The following is a 22,102-nucleotide window of genomic DNA, read 5'->3' as shown; positions in this document are numbered from 1 at the left end:
CCGCTATGGAGAATACTTAGTATTTATTTACTCTGGGTAAAATATAGAAGATGTGGAAGAGTGAAATGAACATGACCATAGACTGTCATATGCTTGCTTTGAGGGAAAAATCCAACCAATTTTTTTTGTTTATTTGTCCTTTTTCTTTTAAAGTAGAATTCCGTTAAGCACACAAGTCCATTATTCTTACAGGTTGAGTATTATGATATGTCTACACTTACAGTCAAGTTTTCAGCATCCTACATAGCGACAAGGAATAATTTTAAATAATTAATTTGTGTAGGTTTGCCAGGTGAACCCAAGGAAAGCCTAATTGAACAGATGGGTCCTCTTTCCCTTAACTGGAAGGCTATTAGATGATTTGACTTTGTCAGATGAAAAACAGAAAGTGAGCTCCTGAGATGAATTCTAGGGAAGAGACTTTCAGAGTTCTTACAAAGATCTGGGAGTCCTGTGTGATGTTAATTACCCTGATGTTGTCGAGAGAGTTGGCAGCCTCAAGGAGAACTGAGATCTAACCCCCTTAGGCTTTCTGGGCTGTGAAATGCTCTCATAAGCAAGTAGGTTACCTGGGAGGATGAACAGAGATAGGCTAATAACATCCATATGGTTGGGTACTTTGGGCAGATGGCCTGCATGGCACCTTGAAAGCACCTGAAGTTTCTAGGTGGTCTTCAAGGGCAGCTCTTAATCGTGCATGTTGAAGTTGTCGAATCTGTGGGCCCCAAAGGAATGGCTAATGGTGGGCTACCTAGCAGATGAATTCAGTAGTAATTTATAATTAGAAGTAGGAGTGGGACCAGGAGAAGGGGGAGACGATAAAAATGAGCACCCCGACCTCACAAGACTAGGAAGAAAAACTACATCTCTTCCACTGAGAAAACAGTGAATGATTTCTTATTTTATTTTTCAGAAATACCCTCCAGATCTGTACAGACAGAGCATTTTCTGGAGTGACTTTTTAAAAATGCTCTATTTTGGGGGACTTCTCTTAATATGTCCTGGGATTTATAGGACCTATCCTAGTTTTAAAACAAGCATGTTTGGTGATATTATCCTGCCACCTACACAAAGTAGAAAGAGCAGGGATTGGATTGCTGACAAATTTGAAAGCTGAGGAGCAATATCCCCTTTTCAAGGAAAAATAGGAAAGTCATTGGTGGGTATAGAACTAAAAGCAATTTCATTCTGTTCTTACTTTCTGTTTTATCCACCATGCATGATGTAATTCATAGCATGTCAGAAAGTGTAACAAATCATGTAATGGTAGGAATTTACTGGGCTTACCACATTCCTTTGAGTTTTATAAACATCTTCCCTTTCTTTGCTTCCTCATTTGGAGCAGTTTGAAGTTGTTAGAGCATGGAAAAACAATTTTCTTTAAGCATAGGTTTTTGTTTTTCACATTTAGTTTTGACAAAGAGTCTTATATATAAGCCAGTCTTGCCTCAAATTTGTGGCTTTTCTACCTCCGCCTCCCAAGTGCTGGTATTGTAGGCATATGCTGTTACAGCAGGCTAAGATTCTTCTACTAAAGGCATTGAAAACAAAGATCAACCAGAACATGATACAGATGCATGGGCAGACTCATGAACATGCATCAGAACTTAATGAGGATTCCGAATATTAGCGTTTGCATTCCAGCTGTTGTTCATTAGCTGAGTGTCATTCAGCTAGTCACAATGCCATCATGCCTCAGCTGTCTTCTCTATGTTATAGATAAAATAACTCCTGATCTATTTATGTTGTAGGACTGTTATATGGATGGAACATGGTAACATACAATTGCATTTTGGATGTTGATAGACCACTTAGAAGTTGATAGATGATGATGAACTTCTGGAGGATAAATGTCTTTTATTCTATGGAGAACCAGTAACCCTGCTTATAATTACTGTGGAGCATATGCATAGGTTACCTTATCCTGGGGAGATGGGAAAATAGTGATGACCAGCTTCATTGGAGGGATGATCATCTACTCAGATAATTATCTCAGATATCTATGTGTAAGACAGTCCTCCAAGCAACCTTCAATGATGGTGGAAAAGCCTGTCTGAATATTTTCAGGTGATCCGACACAAATATGGATTTTAATTTTGTCTGCATAGATGTACAGTTCCTTGGTGCTTAGCATAAAGTGTGGGTCAAAGAACATCTCAAAAGGAGAATTACTAAAAGAATGATGACTAAATAATACAATCTATATTATTATTAGCTTGTCTTCTATAACACATTTTCCTCTGCCTCTCAAAGACAGATACAGATATTGTTTGAGATGTGTACTTAAATTGTTAGGTCAATACTTCTTTGGAGGTTGTTGTTTATATCCTGCCTCCTCCTTGTCTGCAAAGATGCTCTTGAGTGACTATCTGGTTGCTAAGTGTTGGGGAAAGCTAACAGATATCTCAGTGTATTTATCTCTTTTCGGAGGCCTCAGCATCCTTACTTTGTGGCTGTCAGTCCATTTCCAGTCTTGACCTATAAGGTCAATCTATGGCATTTGATATCTAATGTAGTATATGACAGAAAAGACACTTTATGGGTAAGACATAAAAACACCCACATAAAATTGAAAGACTGTTTTTTATTTTCTAATAATACTATATATTATGTGTACCTTATGTCTCCAACCTCACATCACTTAGTGTCAACTCATCTCTTTCTGTTTTTGTTATGTGTTCTCTTGTATCTGGCTTGACTGTATTCTCAAACATTAACCACATAATTTTTTGAGGCAAATGTCTCACTCTGTGGCCCAGATTGACCTTTAGGTAGCTATGTTTCTTAGGATGGTCTTAAACTAGTAACTTTTTTGCTCTCTCCTCCTGAATGCTGCGTTCTTAGGTATGCTACCAAGCCCAGCTTGGTTTTCAGGCTAATGACATTTGACTGAAACTACCCGGATATATTGTGTGTCACAACATCAATTGCATCATATTATTAAGTGACAAAACTTTTAACAAAAATGTTCTTGTAGTTTGATGTGCTGCTTAATATTAGGAAGTGTAGAAGAAGTGAGGAAGATTAATGGTACATTTTTCCAATCATCACAAAATGTCAACATACTTGGCATAGGTGTACTTGTGGAAGGAATTTTCTTTTATTCATGCACTCGAAAAGTCATATTATAGATAACCAACAGATACTGAAGAAATGTGTGAAACAAGTAAAACTGTGTTTGTGTGTTGTTTTGTGGGTTTACAATGAGTTCTACTCAAAACAAAGAAGGTGACCTCAATGGTTTCCTAATAATGGTCAGGTATTTTTTTATCCTAGAGCACAAAGGAAATTCCCCACTCATTTTACTACTCTCCTTTTATATTTACTTTCCTGTGTGTGTTTGTGTGTGCGTGTGTGTTTGCATGTGCACTCATGCATGTGCGATGTATACATTTCAAGCGTGTGAATATGTGTGTTTGTAGGTCAGAGGTTCAGAGGTTGGCACTTCTTCAGTTGCTCCCCAGTGAACTTTTTGGAGACAGTCATTCGTTGAACTTGGAGCTCAATGACTGTCTACACTGGCTGGATAGGGAACTCCTAGATTTGTCTGTCTGTCTCTACCCCTACAGTGGTGAGATTACAGGGGCATGCTACAACATCGGGCTTGTTTTGTGGGTGCTGGAAAATGAACTCAGGTCCTCATGCTTGCACATCAGACACTTCATTTACTGAGCCGTCTCCCCAGCTTCTACACTCACTTTCTTTGTTTTTAAAGGCTTTTTATTTTTAAAACAATCTTTTTTATTTTATATACCAATCCCACTTCCCCTCCTCCTGCTACCCCCCACCTTGCCCCTACCCCACTCCCCATCCACTCCTCAGGGAAGGTGAGGCCTTCTATGAGGAGTGAACAAAGTCTGTCACATCATTTGGGGCAGGACCTGGGCCCTCACCCATGTATCAAGGCTGGCCAAGTTATTCCACCATAGGGAATGGGGTCTAAAATGCCAGTGAATGTACTAGGGATAAATACTGGTTCCACTGACACTTGTCTCATAAACTGCCCAAGCCACAGAACTGTCACCCACATTCAGAGGGCCCAGTTCTGTCCTACGCAGGTTCCCCAGATGTCATTCTGGTGTCTGTGAGCTCCCACTAGCTCAGGTCAGCTGTTTCTGTGCTTTTCCCCATCAAGATACACTCACCGTCTTAAACACTTCACTTAAAATCTCTCCTTTTAGCCCAGAATCTGCACTAATGGCAATGTCGCCAAGCATTTGAAAAGGTATTATAAAGATGTCTGAAGGCAGAAATGATTGTAGAGTTGCTTTTTCCTCACAGTACTACTTCCTAATACAAATCTGTATCAGGTTAAATTTCCAGAAACCAGTGGAGAATTATTGTTTTGGTGTAGCTTTTCAAACCCTAGTGCATTTCTCTGACCTGTGACAATAAAGCTGTCAGCTTGGTTTTTAGCACGTGTGCCTCCACCTTTGGTTGGGAGCTGCTGTCTAAGGAAATCAATTTTCAAGTCCAGAGGGCTGATGGTAATATTCCAGATGTCTCTTCCACCTGCATGAATTTTGCTCAGTTCCTTTCTACCTTTCCTGATGGGGCAGGCCCCACTGTTTCAGTGACTTTATGTAAGTGTAAAATGACAGCTAGGGGAAGCTTAGAAAATGAAACAAACAAAGGGATCACTTAAAACTGCCATCATTTTAATGACAGCCTTACCTAGGATGAGTAAAAAAAGTCTACAGGGCAATTAGGAGCGAATTTGATTTTATTCCTTTCTTTTTCATGCTGGAAGATCTAGAGGGCTGGCCCTAGGCTGTTTTGTGTTATTACTAGGTGGTCTCTGTGGTTTTAGTATGGTGTAAGAGGGAAAGAAATGAGCTCATGTTATGTTTTTTAATGCTTCATATGGTCTTGTTTCATTGTCTAAAACCCAGAAGGCATGCTTTCCTTTTTTTAATGTTTGGACTGTTCCGAAAGTTTTCTTTTGAGATAACTAGGAGCTGAAGGTAAAGGGATATGGCTGTGGCCATCAAGATCGTGTTCTTGCAAGTTGGTTTTCTGCTCCATTGAGGGCAGGTGGAATATTCTACACTGGAGGGTTTGGTAGAGACCATAGTGAGAAGAAATGGCTTGGAGATTAGAAGGTTGGGTTCATGTACTATACCCAGTATTCTCTTTGTTAAATTCACAGAACATTTTCAGTATATGCTGCCTTAAAATGTCGACTTTTCCACACTGCTTGGCTTCACTCGTAAGTCACCAACCTTTATGTGCTTTTCTGACCCACCCTACAGAATCCTAATGCTGTCACTAGTGACCATTTGGGGGAAAAGAAAAAGTGTCATTCAGGAGATCAGAAATGATTTGCACTTTGCTACATCTGCCTGCCTCTAATCAGATTTTCGAAACAGCTGCATTTCCATGGGGATTACTTGTTGGCTGCAAAGGTCACAGGAGTTTGTGAACCTAAGAATCCAGAAAGCAATTAGAATGGGACAGTAACTTTGTTCAGCACAGAATGTTGATTCAATTCTGCTGCAGTAATATGATCCTCTTTAATGAAACAATCATCACATGGATCAGTAGATACAGGCACAAAGTACATGGGGGATGAGGCCTGGGCACAGTGATTATATGGCCACAATTTCAAGCCTGCCTGCTAACAAATATTCTCAAGGATGCTCCTTTTGCCTATAGTATGGATGAATGGATTTTGAAAGCTTAATGGGAATTGATGTCATGTATTGATTACCATTTAACACATATCTCCCTAACCTTATATCCTTGTGAAAGGAAAAATACAAGTACTTCTTATCAGAGGGTCCTAGTTTGGTTTTTGATATCTTAAGTGGTCAATTAATTCATGTAGCCACTACGTATCTATTGGAAAGGTGAACATAAGCACTGTTGAAGTTTGATACCAAACCAGATTTCCATGGAGCTGATTATGTGCTGAGTACTCAACAGATGGAAATCCCTGGCTTCCAGTCCTGACACATGTGGGTGATTTCATGGGGGTAAGGGACTGTTTCTATAAAAGCTCCTGATACTTCCATAGAAGGGCGAGTCAAGGCCAGATCAGTTTCAAAGGGTCTTAACATCATTTTGATGCTTCCACCTTAGTTGGGCACAATGATCTACATTGTAAACAGGTGGTAAAGGAGAGACATGGATATCCTGAGGCACTGAGAATTCTTGTAAGGGTCCCAGAACTATCCTCCTATCCTTCAGTGAGTGGAAACTGGTTTTAGTTCATTGCTATAATGTTAAAAATCACCCCCAGCTTTCCATGAAATCGCATGACAATGCACATAGAAATATGTTGCTTGCTGATTTATTAAAACAAGTAATCTTAGAGACATCTGTTTACTCTGGACCTGTGAGGAAAAGCTAGTAATTACACCAGCCATCCAGTAGGTTGTTTATTGGTTGGAGATAGTGACAAATGTTTTCCTGTCAATACTAAAGTGGCATTTGGATCATGGCTACAATCACTTATAGTGGCTTAGTATACGGAAGTGTCAGTATTGATTCATTTTCTAGTCCAAACTAAGCCCCTATTTCTTGCTGGTGCAACTAAAACTTTGAGATCTTAACAATGGCAGTGCAGTTTACATAGCTTCGCTAACTTTTGCTCATGAATAACTTGGTCTTTCCTCAATAAGAAGTGGCCTTCAGAGTACAGAGGCAATAAATCTATTCAAGAAATGAAAACAATTATAAAGTGCCTTGAAAACAGCATTATCATCATGTATATACTTGAAACAACTATAATACATTTCAACAGAAATCCACATCTAAAATAGAATATTTAATTTCTCCTAGTCTATCACTTGTCAGAACCGTACAGTTAATTATCTAACTTGTGTGAACCACTGAGACAAAAAAATCACTGCTTTTTATAAAAGCTAGAAAGAATAGGTATTATTTAGTTCAATACCCTAATTATTTAAGTAAGAGGACAAAAGACTACAGAAGTTAAGTGACTTGCCCAAGGACAAATACTCATTTCATAGCAGGGTTGAGATCCAAACCTAGGAGTTCAAATTCAGTGCTCTTAACATGTCACCTGCTAGTTCTCCCATGAGTCTTAGTTCTAATGGACAATGGATCTGGTTACAGCCAAGCAGAGCAGTATTTGAGACACTGTCCTTTGATAAAATTTCCACTTTCCTACAAGCGTCCCTTAAAAGCGCTGCAGTGTTGTCTTTGTGAAACTAAAATGAAAACCAGCAGGCTAAATTAACGGCAAAGCACTTACTCGGAAAAATTCTTTTGTTGAGCCAGAGTCCAGGGTCCCATATGCAATTTCAGTCTGCTTGGCTAAATCTTCAGCACTCTCAATGGGGGACACCATCCTCTCTACAGTCAGGAAAGCAGCAAGGTTTGCAGTGTAGGAAGAAATTATGATCAGGGTGAAGAACCACCAAACCCCTCCAACAATACGCCCGGAAAGTGACCTACAAAACAAAACAGAAGCAAGTCCAGACCCAGAGGGCCTGGGTCTCAGTTTTAAAAAGTCATTGTCTTTCTGTATAGAAAGAAGAGTGGTTTTAATATAGGCAACAGAGGAGGGAAGTTGATGACACAATGGAATCAAAACATCAGATAAAAGTCACGTGTTGACAACACCATGTCATGATGGCATATGATGATGACATGTGCCTCTCCAAGTTTTCTCTAGTTTGGATCTCAAATGTCTCCCCAAACAGCCATATGCTGAAAGTGTGGCTGCTCGTCTGTCTATTGTGCTATTGGATCTTTTAAGAGGTGGGACTTAGCTGGAGAAAGTTAAGTCACAGGATATGGTGCCCTTGAATGGAATGATAGGATCTAGTCTTTCCCTTCTCTCTTGATTCTTGGCCACCAGGAAGTGAACAGGTCTCACCAGCCACATGCTCCTGTCATAATGTATTGCCTCACCAGATGCTCAAAGCAAAGGGGCCAAGTACTTATGGGCTAAAAATCCTGAGATCATGAGCCAAAGTAAAGGTTTCCTCTTTGCAGTTGGTATTTTGTCTCGGTGATTCAAAATTAGCGCAGATTTAAAATCCAACTTTTTAATCACATAAAATACCACTCTCTTACCATTTCTCATTTATAATTTCACATGGTACTTTTGCTTTCTATGACCTTTTCTAGGCACACATATAGAAGAATAAATACTGTGGACTAACTAAGATCAATGAAATCAAAGCTTGGATGGTGATATCTAGATAGTCTGACTTCCAATATTGCACAAGTGATTACACTTGTAATCAACTTAGGATCAAGTGACATAAAGTAATATGTAAAACACAGGATCCCAAATCTTTTTACATTTGAACAGAAATGGGAAATAGTGGCAAATGAGCACTGTTAGTTTGAGTTCCATACATTAATCTTGACACAACTGTTTTGTAGAGTTGGTCACCCAAGAGGCATGGTACCAAATGGCAATGTTTCTTCTCATCTTCACATAAATGGTTAATGAGGATCAGAGGATCAAAACACTTCCTCTTGGCTGGGCGGTGGTGGTGCACACCTTTAATCCCAGCACTCGGGAGGCAGAGGCAGGTGGATCTCTGTGAGTTCGAGGCCGGGCTGGACCGAAAGCCTCCAAAACAATACAGAGAAACCCTGTCTCATAAAAACCAGAAAAAAAAACCACTTCCTCTTCACACATGTAATCTTAGTCACTTGGGACAGGCCTAACTGAGGAAACTCCCTCCATCGTATGGTTTAAGAGGCATTAAAGGGATGCTTTCCTCTTCTGAAATCCTAAGACAAAGAAGCCCATCCTCCCATCCTATCCTCACTGTTGAAACTACCCTCTACATCAGCTGTTCTCAACTTGTGGGTTATAAACACCCTTGGGGTGTGGAACAACCCTTTCCGAGGGGTTGCATATTAGATATTTACCTTACAATTCACAGCAGTAGCAAAATTACAGTTGTAAACTAGCAATGAAAATAATTTTATGGGCGGGGTCACCACAACATGACAAACTATATTCAAAGGTCACAACATTAACAAGGTTGGACCCATGGCTCCACATGGTCTTCAGTGCTCTAACGGTATTCAGTTAGTATGGAAATGGTAAGTTTTAATAACATGAACCTTTTTCTTTTATGTTTTAATCTCATTATTATGGAACGTAACTAAATATGGATGACTTTTAAAAGGAAAATTTTGTCAACATTGCTGTTCATTTGGCATTATGGGGGGTGCTAAAATGTAGATTCAGGATATCTGTATGCCCAAGAATATGTGATTCCTAGGTATCATATGTGATTCTGTTGTAAGTGATGAAAAGACCAAACTGAGAAATGAACAAGCATTTTTTTTTTACCAGTGATTCTCAGCTTTGCCTGTGTATCAAGAGCATCTGCTTGGATCAAAACAAAACACAACAACAACAACAACAAAACAAAATCCACCAAAGACATCAAAACAAAACTAAAGCCTTGCCTATAGTTTCCTCTAGACAAGTTAGATCAGAATTCTGGGTGTTGGGTGTATTTTTATAAAAGCTTTATGGTATAATCAGAGTTGTTAGTTATGTTCCTCCATCACAAGTGATGCTCATGGAGAGGGACTGTGGGAAGTCAGAGGGCAACAGATGCTCGATGATGGGTAATGGCTTGTAATTAGGAATCTTCGCTTCCTTTGCAGTGTTGTTGGAGGCTGGTGTGGTCTATAGAAGTTAAAATCTACTCGGCAGGTTTCTATAAAATATTGCCACATCATCCTTAGCACAGTTCTAGTGTGGAGCAAGGCTCCATCCTGTTTAGGCTATGTTCTTCCATGCCTAGAAAAGCTCACAGAAAGAGCTCCCACTCTGCTAGAAAGTAAAGAATAAGCGTAGGAGCCTGGCACATCTCCAGGCTCTGTGGGAAGAGGGCAGTTCTGGGCTGAGAACTGACAAATCAAGTTCTTCTCTGCATGCATTATGATTTTACCACTCTGCAGCAAGTTCAAATTCCTGTGTCCCAAGATAACCCCTTGTTCTTCTTAGCATGTGGAAAATTCAGCTGCTTATGGGAATAAATCTGATAATTCTGGCAAGTGTTTTGATTAATAGTAGTACTATTTACTGGTTAATTATAAAATATCTATTTGATTATCTTCTAAGTCTGCAGTTTCTGTTGGTCTCTGGATGCTTAAAACACAATCAAATATAATCACTTTAGCTTTTTAAATGTGAAAATCTGCTTTGCAACAAATTTTTTTCTAGGTGATAGTTACATCCTTACAGTTGCATCTGGAAATATTTTTCTTTTAATCAGAAGAGATAAACACATATGCAGAGTCAGAAAAGAATGTGTCACTCTACCCAATGCTAAAAGTATACAGAATGCTTCAATTAGGAATTTAGACATTTCATAAGTTTTCTTCCTGCTTGTCATATTCAAATTTTTAAACATATAGACTTATCTGACTCTGAAAATTACTTCAGTATACAGAATATTAATGCTTCAAAATGGCATCCATAGCAGTAGGGTAGTATAAACGATAAAACAGGAGCTGTCATTTACTGAACACAATCTTTGTGGCAAACTGTTCTAATTGCCTTACACGTACCAACTTTTTACATCTTTCATCTCTGTTGGCCAGGTCTGTGTTACAGATAAGAAAGCTAGGCCGTTTCATAGATAAAGAAATTGGCACAGAGAGGAAAAGCAGAAAAGAAAATGTCTGTACTTTCATACTAGGAAAGAGAGTCAAGGACTGATGGTGTGGCTCAGCAGGTAAAGGTACCTGAAAATTTGGTTTCCATCCCTGGGACCCACATGGTGGAAGGATAGAATTGACTCCTGCAAGTTATCCTCTGACCTCTACATGTGTACTATTGAATGAACACACACACACACACACACACACACACACACGATAAAATGTTTAAGAAGAGAAATATCCAGATATTTTGAAGCATAAAATAGCCAGTGTTTGGAAAAGAAAATTCAGAATAGTGTGAAAATTACAGACTTTTAAATCAATACCAAGAAATATAGTTACGGTAAAACCAAACATGTTTGTATATTATTATTTGTTGTTCATTTGGACTGCACCTGTAAAAGTCATCTTGATGTGGAATGATGGGTTTTGCTGAGACCAGGAAGAAGCCTGGGTTTGGAGTAATTCCAGACTGGGAGTTTGCTATAGAAAGAGGTATATTATGCTGTGAATACTAATGGCAGTTTATGCATTGCCTGCTTGAAATGTGGAGGAAAATACAGTAATTTATGGAAATTACATTGTGCCATTTTATTGAGGCTAATGGACTGTGGCTATATCTGTCTGATTTTAAATCAGGGCTGCACATCATAATCTGGTTATTTTGGTCACCTTAATACTGACTCACATCATTGTGTGGTTGATCACAATGACTCAGCTGAGATTGGTTGTTGACATGACTGAAAAATAACCCTAAGTGCAAAATGGCCATTTTTGTGCCTTCTTGTCTACTGGTTATTGACTTTGGCAATTATGTGGTTAATTCATGCCATAATGTCAGCTCTCTGCATCCTCCTGGTCCACATCTACATATTCAACCTGCTGCCGGTTGAACATATTTGGTAAAATGCTGTCTTCATGAAATACAGATAGTCATTTCCCCTTAGGAGTCCCCAAATAATAGTCAAACAACTCTTTTCTTAGCATTTACATTACTCTAGGTATGATGGCCCATCTAGAAGTGATTTAATGTACATAGGAAGATGTACATATATGCAAAAATGCTGTGCCATTCCATATAAGGGACTTGAGCATTTGCAGGGTTTGGTATCTGACAGGGGTCCTGGAACTAATCCATCAAGTTGCAGGGAACGCTGGTATGGATGGGCATGGCAAATTTGAGAGAATATCCTCATAGAAAAGATAAAATAGCCTTACAGACCTAACAAATAGCTTCCGTGTAATCAGCATAGAATGCAAAAGATTGTGTTTGATAATGTCTCCTCAAGACAGCAGTAGATTTGACAAAGGATTTGGTGAAATTTATGTCACCCTCTTCCATTTTCTTGGCATGCATGCTTAAATCTTTTTACCGAAGAAAAATGTAGTGGAACCCACAGGGAAGAAGCTCCACAAGCATTTTTGTATTTCCCTTTTTTCTCATTAGTGAAACAACAGCCACTTAAGCCCACGTTTCACATGGAGGATATATAAAAAGTGACTGATGGGTCAACCCCATCACATTTTATAAAGGATCTATTAAAATAAAACAAGATGTTATAGTTGAATTAGAAAGACCTATCATTTCCAAGTACCTTTCTTTCCATTAATGCAGCTGCAAAATGCTTAACATTCATTTCAAGTAGTTTTGTTGCACAAGACAGATTTCAAGGTTAGCATAATGAAATGGCTATAAAATGATGCCTACTTATGTTTTTAAAAACAGAGACTAGTGTGTATGTCACACCTTTGACAAAAGGGTAAGGGGGTTTGAAGTTAATGAAAACAAATTAGTGACAAAAGAAAAAAACACATAAAATATTGCCAAATACATATATAAAACAATAGAAAATGTTCTTCTTAACTGTAATGATAAGAAACTGGAATCCCTACCTTAATAATAAAAGTGTATTTTATGACATCTGAAATGACAATAAAAGTGAGCTATGGTCCATAACCTTCATCCTGTAAGTAAATTTTGTAATCTGTACTATCCTAGCTTTATGAGATGATGAGGGGAAGCTAAAACCTTTGTCTTCATCTAAATTCTTTATCATTCCTCTCTTCTCTTTCCAAAGTATGCATCATTTCCATTCTCCATTCAACACGAGGACTGTGATAGACTCTTTTAAAAATGTGCAGAATCAATCTTTGTTTCTTACAGTCTTCTCTGATGGAAATAAGTAACCACATCTCAAAGACTGAAAACTACATCTTTCAGCCAAAGTCATGAAATAATTGTCAAAAAAACCCTGCCTTTTCGTTATTAACTTATCACCACATCACCACTGCTGTGAGGTGAATTTGCAGTAGGATGAAGAGAGCAGTGTACGTCATGAAAGGAAAGGATATCACTTAAAATGCAGCTCAAACTCCTCAAACCTTTTGTTATTCTACACATCTTTTCTTTTCAAGGAGGATCTATGTGTGGATGACCCATGTCTAACTGTGACAGAGTCCCTGCCTACACCTTCAAAGCACTTACTATCTTTAAAACGTAATAGAAATACCTTTGGCATAATCTGTACCCAGTGGTGAGGTTAAAGTGTGTCTATTCTTTACCCTCCATTTTCCTTTCGGTACGGTTCTCAAGCCTGGACAGTCCTCAGCTGTCCCTGCAGCTTCACAGAAAGTCAGCAGGGGGAGCATTTGTCTGGATTTGGACTCTAGACGGCACAAGTGGCTCTATCAAAGTTTCACAAAGGAAACAAATTTCAGATTTTAGAAACTTATAACCTCTTGTCAATGTGAGCAACACATTATAGGATACTATGCTCAAAAAGCTTTCAGGAAATGGAATCCTTAAAAGCTCTAGATGGGATCAAGAAGGAATGTTGCTGCTTGTCTCTCTGGAGCACTTCGCTACCAACTTAGCTTGCATGTTGCTATCCACCAGCACTTAGCTGGATTCTTCAATAGTTTTTGGAACTCTGACCAAATGCAATGTTAACTGGTATGTACGCCGAACTACGATGATTAGAAGAATCCAATTTCATAGTAACAATAGCTGACATTTATCGAGCTCACAGGCCAGGAACTGTGCTTTGCGTTTTATTGATAAGAGACTGAGGTTTAGCTAGGCTTAGTCATTTGCCCCAGGTTACACAACTGCAGAGCAGACTGGGAACACGCTGAAGCTAACTTTAGCACCTTCTGCTTAACCACTCTGCTCTCTCATCTGGCTGCCCCCATCGGCTGGCCCCCCAGTACACGTTCAAGCTGAAGAGGGTTAAACTGAATGCGTTCACACCTTCTCTGGACTTCTCCCCTGATAAATCAATTGATATATGAATATAACCTTGGCTTATTACATCGATTACCGTTTGTAACGTTGACTCAGCCTACAGTTTCCTGCAGAATGAAGTAATTCACTCTGAACAATTAGAACAGTTCAAATATAAAACCTAATGTTGATGGATAATTTCTAAGTTTCTGGGTAACTGTCAATAACTGGATTTGGTGACAATGGAATGATGCTAGCAGTTTTCCTCATGACACCTTATTGCTGATTTTGCAGCCTTATGCTCTGCTTGAGCACGTGCACAGCAGCCTTATGAATTGAATGCTCACTGTCCACTCTCGTTAACAATGAGTGCTGCATTTCTTTAGGGATAGAAATGGGAAAACAGTTCTGGTACCTTAGCATGAAGGGAGCTAGGAAGCCAACAGTGCCACTTCATATTGGCAGTGTGAAATAGTTGTGGAAGCAATTGTATTACTGACTGTTAAAATTCTCCGGGAACTTGTGTTCCCTTGTGTCAGTTCTCTAGGAATGACTGTCGTCTATGATACGAACTAAGCAGCATACAGTAGAAAGAACAAGGGTCTGGGGATTGGAACTAGGTTTGAGTTCTAGCTGTCATTGTCAGTGTGACTAGGAAAATTATTTAATCCGTGCCACTTTCTTCAACTTAAAAGTAAGCATAGTTCCTACACTGTGGCAATGGTTTAAAGATTAAGATCCTGGGGAGACTGTGGATAATGTGTCCACACACAGTGGGTGTCCAGGCAAGGTCGTACTTTCCCTAGGAAACGGCAGCATTTAGACTGTTGTTTCTCTGACATTTCCTCCTGTTCTAATACTTGTTAATTCTATTTTGAAATATAATCTCAAGGACAATTCCTTTAATTACTTCAGTTTGATGAAAGTAACAGTATAGTCTATGCCAACATTCTTGGCTTTCTGGAGAGTTTGTAGTCTGAGTGTGGTCACTAACTGAAGTATAATGCTGTTGCTTACAGTAAAGGCAACCACACATCTCACACTGCAACTGTACTATTGTCAGGACTCTCTAAATCTGATCATAGAGAAATATATTACAGCAGGCTGGGCTGATACACAGTTGATGACAAATATGTAATTAATAGCTCTCTCAAGACAAGGAGAAACATGTTTCTTTCTTACTGATGTATAATAATATGCTAAGAAGGATAACACTTTAATAAAAGATTTAAAGATAAGATTCTTTTGTAGAGCACAAAAGGTAGCATCATAGGAGTGATCATTCATAGGTTAGAAAATATAGAGCTCCTGGAGGTAATGACTTCTCACTAAAATGCACCATAAAAAATAGTTGTAACACTAGACAAGTGTTCTATAGACTTCATGCCCTTAGTGAGTTGAACCATGGCCAGCTTTAAAAACAATTCAACAGGACAGAAAAAAATCTCAGCATGCATGGTATACTATAAAGGTAATGTCTGGTATAATTTCACTTATATACATTTATGTATAGTGAGTAAAGATGGAAGATGATTTCTTACCGTGGGTATGTTAAAAGATTTGGAAGTGTTTGCTATATTTCAGGACTATAGAAAAGCCATAGCTTAAATTCTGCCACCAGAAGTTAAAACAAAAAAATCAAACTGGTCCAGCTTGTCATTTTCAGTATCAGCTTTAGTTCTTATTTAATGAAGTAATGTACATAAATACTTGTAAAAATGGCTTTTGATGTGACCTGTTTGAGTGTGCAGCATAGTAGGCAGCACTCCGGTAGGAATATCACAAATGTAGTTTTGAAAATTGACTTACAGAAACCAAGAAAATCTCCAGCCTTAATGACTCTTCAGCATTGTCTCAACAGAGATTACCAGCCATGTTAGAAGTCTTTCAATTATAGACTCATTCAGAGGCTATAGTCTCTTGAAGTGACTATTTTACAAAACCCAAAAAGAAACTAGGAAATCAAATGAACTCCCTGATGATATCATAAAATGACACATTCTGAACACAAAGGGAACAGGAAATGAAATAATTTGAAGAACCCAACCAAGCAGATTAGGGGTGGCAATTTTTTAATATAAAAGGGGGAAAGAGTAATTTGGATGCATAAGGCATGAAAGCCCCACGCAGGCAATTCTGAAAAGCTGCCAAAGATGGCTAGGTAAGCTCTCTACTACTGAGCTACATCCTGAATTATGTTCAATATTTTCAATAGCTTTGCTAGGTTTGCATCCAATACAATTCACCAGTATAGGTATTAATATTCATGAGAATTGTATTTGTTCAACGATTTACGTAAATTTAGACTTCTGCAGTCATCATCACAATCTATTTTTGGAGCATTTTCATATCACCTCCATCAGCTCCCTCTTGTCCATTTGTCCTGGCACAGTTAGGAAAAGGATGAGACAAGTGAGGTGTGTGTCCTACAAGGAAATATAAGTCAGCATCAAAATCTTATCCAGGCTAGTAACATTTTAGTGCTATATTTCTTTAAAAATCAAACATAAAACACTTGTAATGAACAAAATATAAAAAATTTAAATAAGATGTTTCTGACTCTTGTACATGTTCTGCCAGACTCTAATCCCACCTTTGTTATCTTTTTTCTTCTCCCTTCAGCCTCTGGCGATCACTAACTTTTTATCTCTATAAATTTGCCTACCTGGGACAAGTGGAAGGATCTATTATGGGATATAGTTGAGTGGCATGTGGCATTTTGTGTTTAAATTATTTCAATTTGGCAAGTTTTCAAGGTTCATCTGAACTGTTAGTATGCAACAGTAATCTGTTATTTTCTTTGACTAGTGTTCCATTGAACAGATATGGAACAATTTCTTTATCCATTTATCGGTTGAACACGTGCTTTATTTCTATCTTTTGTCTAATAAAACTAAAGCTACTATAGGTACTTATACCTTTTACTTTAGGGGTACAAATAACAGTAAAATTCTTGTGTCACATTTTAACTCCATGACTAACTTTATAAGAAATGGCCCTACTATTTACAAATGTGGCCACATCATTAAGATTCTTACTGATTTTCTGCTGTTTTCTTGGAGAAATTCTACAGTTTAAGCTAAGAAACTTGAGTAGATGCATAGTTTTAGGCAGTCTGAGCAAAATAAAGATGCAATATTAATAGGGGAAGGCAGGAAGATTTTAAATAAACATTCTATCTTCTCTCATGTTTTTTCTAGAGTCATTCTCTTGACAAATGAGAAAATGCTTCAGCTTGATTAATGAGGAAACCTTCATAGCAATACTAAATGCAGTTAATTTTATCCACTTTGTGTATCTATGAACATTGTAGCAAACGTTAGGCATTCAAAGCATCACCAGAGACACACTCACCTCATCAACATAAGCAAACAAAATGGTTTGATGATAAATTGTCATTGGATGGAATGTTAAATGAAAGAACTCTGAAGTTGATGCAGGTGAATATCAGATGGACATGAGTGGAGTATGACCACAAAATACAAGCAGGATTCTGTATTACACACACACAAACCTTGGAGAAATATCACATCCTTGCTGCATAAAAGCACCCAAGGAAAACCAAAGACTGTTAAATATTCCAAATTCATTCGGAGGATCAGGAGGGCTTTGTGGGTCACGAGGTTCTTCATTGTTGTCTTCCAAGTGCCATTCATAAGGGCTAAATCTGCTGACTAGGAAGAGAACTACACTGACTCCAATGTAAGCGAAAACAATGCACATCCAGATTTCATAAGCTAAAGGATCCAGGAATGAAAATACGCCTGGCTTTGATTTCTGAGGCTTCTTTATCATGATGGAGATACCCAGGCTCATAAACGGCTTTGAAAAATCGATGACTTCTTCCCGGACCAAAGTTATAGTGAGTGGAGCGACAGCTATATCAGCTCTCTGAAAAACAAAGACATATAGCACTTTTACAGACAGTATTTCCTTCATCATTTGCCACTTAATACATGGTTTTGGTTGAAATATAATATGTTCAATCACTATAACCAGCCAGTTTGTGAATGTTAAGATTAGAGAGGCAAGGCCACTCAATGGGTTCTGAATTGCTTTAGTTTGATGGTGAAATAAGGAAAAAGTCCTGGTCTTGTATCCTCTGAAGCATGCTGGCTTAAGGAAACCAATTCCATTTCTCCTAATTTCTTTTTTTTTTTTTTTTTGGTTTTTCGAGACAGCGTTTCTCTGTGGCTTTGGAGGCTGTCCTGGAACTCGCTTGGTAGTCCAGGCTGGTCTCGAACTCACAGAGATCTGCCTGCCTCTGCCTCCTGAGTGCTGGGATTAAAGGTGTGCGCCACCAACGCCCGGCTCTCCTAATTTCTTTTTTGCTACCTCACACCTCAACTTGTACTTCTTTATGACATATCTAATTTAACTTTTCTTATTTTAATATTCATGTTCTTATGTCTACCTCCCTTATTTGACTGGAATTTTTTTGTACACTGTGCATGATAACTGTCTTTTCTTTCTTTTTTTTTTTTTGGTTTTTCGAGACAGAGTTTCTCTGCAGCTTTGGAGGTTGTCCTGGAACTAGCTCTTATAGACCAGGCTGGCCTCGAACTCACAGAGATCCGCCTGCCTCTGCCTCCCAAGTGCTGGGATTAAAGGCGTGAGCCACCAACGCCCGGCTTTTCTTATATTTTCTTTCTTTTCCCTTGTAGTATTCAGTATAAGTCTTGGTTACTGCCTTGTCTGTCAAAATATATGTCATTCAAAGACAGGGACCCAGTCTTTTGGTTTTGTTTCTATTATTGCAGTAGATTCTATATTAAAAATGTAGATTCCTGCCAGGTGGTGGTGGTGCATGCCTTTAATCCCAGCACTCGGGAGGCAGAGGCAGGTGGATCTCTGTGAGTTCGAGACCAAGCCTGGTCTACCGAGTGAGTTCCAGGACAGGCTCCAAAACAATTCAGAGAAACCCTGTCTCAAAAAAAACCACAAAAAATGTAGATTCCTTAAATAGTTGCTGATTGTTGAACATAGCATATGAAAACATGCAGTATTTTTGAATGGGAGATAGAAGGATAAACAGCTATTAGAATATATATTAATTCATCAAGTAAGCTGTCTTTTCTAATGATAAATGCAAGTACAATATCCACACATGTCCAAATGATAAGTAAATGTTAGCAATGCACTAAATAACACATGTAAAGACATGCCACCTTTTTATATTGATCTCAGGAAAATAAGGTATTAGGATTTTCTGTACTTATTTTTTTGTACAATAGTTCCTTTAGAATGCTAGTAGCTTTTAGTATAAAAACAGGCTTTAAAATGTACATGACTAGGTGATGTATATAACTAGGTGATGGCCTTAGTATGGCATTTCAGATATGTAGTAAATTACCAAGTATGTTCAGTTTTATTCTATGATAAATGTAGTTATGTTTCAATATTCCTACCTGTGGGGAGAAATGGAAGAAGAATTATAAAGTTTGAACTAGAGTATATTTACCAAAAAATGATATTTACTTTGGTGAATTGTATAGGGCAAATCAAACCAGTTGGGAAGTGCTTCTTATTTAAGGGGAAATGCAGATGATGAACAGTTTGTTGAAGGCTTACTCTATATGAGGCACTGTGGCAAGCACTTTATACATCATTTTACTTCATTTTCCTAGCAACCTTGAGGTTGGCATAATTACCATTTTCTCTTCAAATGATGTATATTTTAACAGACAAGGCAGCAACTGAGGCTTGTAGTGAATACTACAAGGGAAAGAGGCTGAGATTAGACCTCTGATACTGAAACTTGCATCACTCTCTTAACCAGCATATGCTTTTCGGCTGACTTGCAAATGGATACTACATACTATAGTACTTTTATCTGTAATTGGTGAGTGTTTTATGATACAGCTCTTCTGGGTTATTCATGCTTCTATAAATGCCTCCTTCACCCACAGTCATGTGAGTAACCCCAATAAAATATTTGCTTTGCCTAGATGGATGTTGGTGGAATTGTTGCTTTTGCCTGTTGTTGGTGCTAAACTGGGGATAAATAGCCATTTGTCCACATTTCCCAGGGAAAATCATACAATACCTATTCAGTTGAAATCCTAGGCAGTTGTATGTAGACACCCCTTCCACTTTTTGGTCCTTCTACTATCCTAACCGTATTGTACCTCTACCCACCACATTCAATGATTTTGAAACTATGACTTCATTTATCTATGAATTAAAACAGTACTTTTTCTTCAAGATCTAATCTGTAGTCCCCCTGACTTACAGAAATTATTTCTTGAACTGTAAATTTGGTTGACAGACTCAAACACATCCTGTCAGACATCAACTGTTTATGTGATATTACTGACTTTTTATATTATATACTCTTTCCTTTGATTCTCTGACACAACAGACTCTCTTTCTAAGTCTATGAATAATCTTTGCCTATTTTTCCTTCTTAGTTTTCATTCTTCACCAAGGTGTATTTTATCTTTCCAGAAGTGCCTTGTTTAGGAGGTAATCGCTGAAGGTTTGTGGAATAAGACAGATCATTCAAGGTTCTGTCCTTTATTTTTCTTCTTTCAACATTATCTCTATGGCTTCAACATTCATCATATTTCAGTTGACACACTTAAGATGAGATGAGAGCCAACGACAAATTTTACCTATTTTATCCTTTGGCTGAGGGCTACCCCTGCTCATAGGAACAAAGGCTGCTGATAAGAATGGAACTGACCAGAAAGCCAGTGGGGTTTTGGCAAAGATAGCTGGAGTCAGCTAGAGTTTTGTCATGCCAAGACAATTCATACATAAAGGCACCTCCTCTCACTGCCAACATGTTTCTGCCTCCTGCTTGGAGGATACAAAAAATACACATCTAGTAGAAGTTCCCATGTGATCTCATTCAAATTTAACTACTTAATTTAACTAGTTTTTCTTTCTTTTTTTAATCTTGTAAGTCTTGATCCTTCTAGGAGAAATTGCTATTTTTTTTCTGTCTTCGAAGGTAGGAGTAAGAGGGTATTGGTTGTAAGAAAATAACTTTATTTGGACTGAATTTGAGGGAGATGAGTTCTTTTCAAGTAGGTGGAGAATGGAAGAATGAGGCACTTGATCCCCTTTAAATGTAAACCCATACCCCACCCTGTATTCGGGAGAGTTTGGTGAGACGAAAGGGAGGGGGAATGGTGTAGTAATTATATTATAATCTCAAAAAAGAAAGAAGAAAAGAGGTAACAGTTAAAATACAAAATACAAAACCAAAACAAAACCAAAATACCCCTACCGAAAAACCCCACTAACTCAGCAACTGTAACTCCCACCACATGGTAATGGTAAGCACCACTAAACACTAACAAGAGATGGCTAACACAGAGAAGGAATGACATTTTTCTGTCTAGTTCCTAGAAACATTTTGCAAAAGAACAGATTCCCAAAGGAGGCTATTCTGAGTTTAAAGTACTTTCAAATCACAAAACAAAAAACATAAAACACCAATAGGGTGACTATGTTCCCCTCAGGTACTTGCCTCTTTCCTTCAACTTAGCATTTCTAATCTTCTGAGTTATTTCTTTCTGGGAAGACTTTTCTTTCCATTTTTTTTTTCCTTTCATGAGGCAACTTGTTACCATATAGTCCAAGATAACCTTGGACTTACTTCATGGCTCAGGCTGGTCTCAAATTTGTAGTGATCCTCCTGTCTCAGTCTAGCAAGAACTGGGATCTCAGGAGTTTTTATTTTTAAGAACAAAATATTTTTTAACAAAAAAATGTGTATATGCCCCAATGGAGGATGATGTTAAATCTGGGTTCAGTTAAAATCTCACTGATTATGTGACCTGGCTCCAAAACAAGAATTTCCAATGTATCCTTAAGAACACTTAACAGAGACGTATGGATTGAATAAGACAGAGGGATAGCTACATGTACCTAGAAGAAGGACCGGCCAGTAGAAGATAAGAGAGATGCTGAGTGAGCCCCCACCCCCAGACAGTAAGAAGTTGGGAGACTGAGCTGTTCTTACTTTTTCTCTTGTATCCTTCGTGAGAGATGAGTCACAGAACTGGCAGCCTTGGAGCCAGCGTTGGAGAAGCTTTTGCCCAATCCTACCACTATCCCTCCCTCCATATTTTAAAATAATCTGTACTAGTGGGTTATTTCTCAGCCTCTGGCTGGCCTGCCAAAATGAAACAATCAGCTTGATTATCAGTGGGAATGTGGAGAAATAGATTACTAATGAGTGTTCAAAAATCCTCAGGTAGCTCTCCTGGGACTGCCATGGCATACGAACCAGGGAGGCTACTTTAAAGGACAATT

At 38.4% G+C, this 22,102-nt stretch overlaps 1 protein-coding gene across 7 annotated transcripts in view; it reads right to left on the bottom strand.

Annotated features, from left to right (window-relative positions):
• Window positions 1-22,102, bottom strand: part of Gria3 (glutamate ionotropic receptor AMPA type subunit 3) — a 271,976-nt gene that overhangs the window by 48,544 nt on the left and 201,330 nt on the right. For all 7 annotated transcript variants that reach the window (XR_005876856.1, XM_021231035.2, XM_013118241.3 and 4 more), the window contains 2 exons: window positions 17,352-17,728; window positions 7,220-7,418 (listed from right to left, as the gene is read on the bottom strand). Coding sequence is in view for 6 of the 7 variants with exons in the window: in XM_021231035.2 (XP_021086694.1) it covers window positions 7,220-7,418; window positions 17,352-17,728 (576 nt within the window). In the remaining variant the exon portion in view is untranslated. The remainder of the gene's footprint in view (window positions 1-7,219; window positions 7,419-17,351; window positions 17,729-22,102) is intronic.

This window comes from Mesocricetus auratus, unplaced genomic scaffold, assembly GCF_017639785.1.
Source record: "Mesocricetus auratus isolate SY011 unplaced genomic scaffold, BCM_Maur_2.0 Super-Scaffold_100003, whole genome shotgun sequence".
In the NCBI taxonomy this organism is placed as follows: Eukaryota; Metazoa; Chordata; class Mammalia; order Rodentia; family Cricetidae; genus Mesocricetus; species Mesocricetus auratus.
The sequence above is the reverse complement of the archived record's forward strand: the minus strand, read 5'-3'. Positions and strand labels throughout refer to the sequence as shown.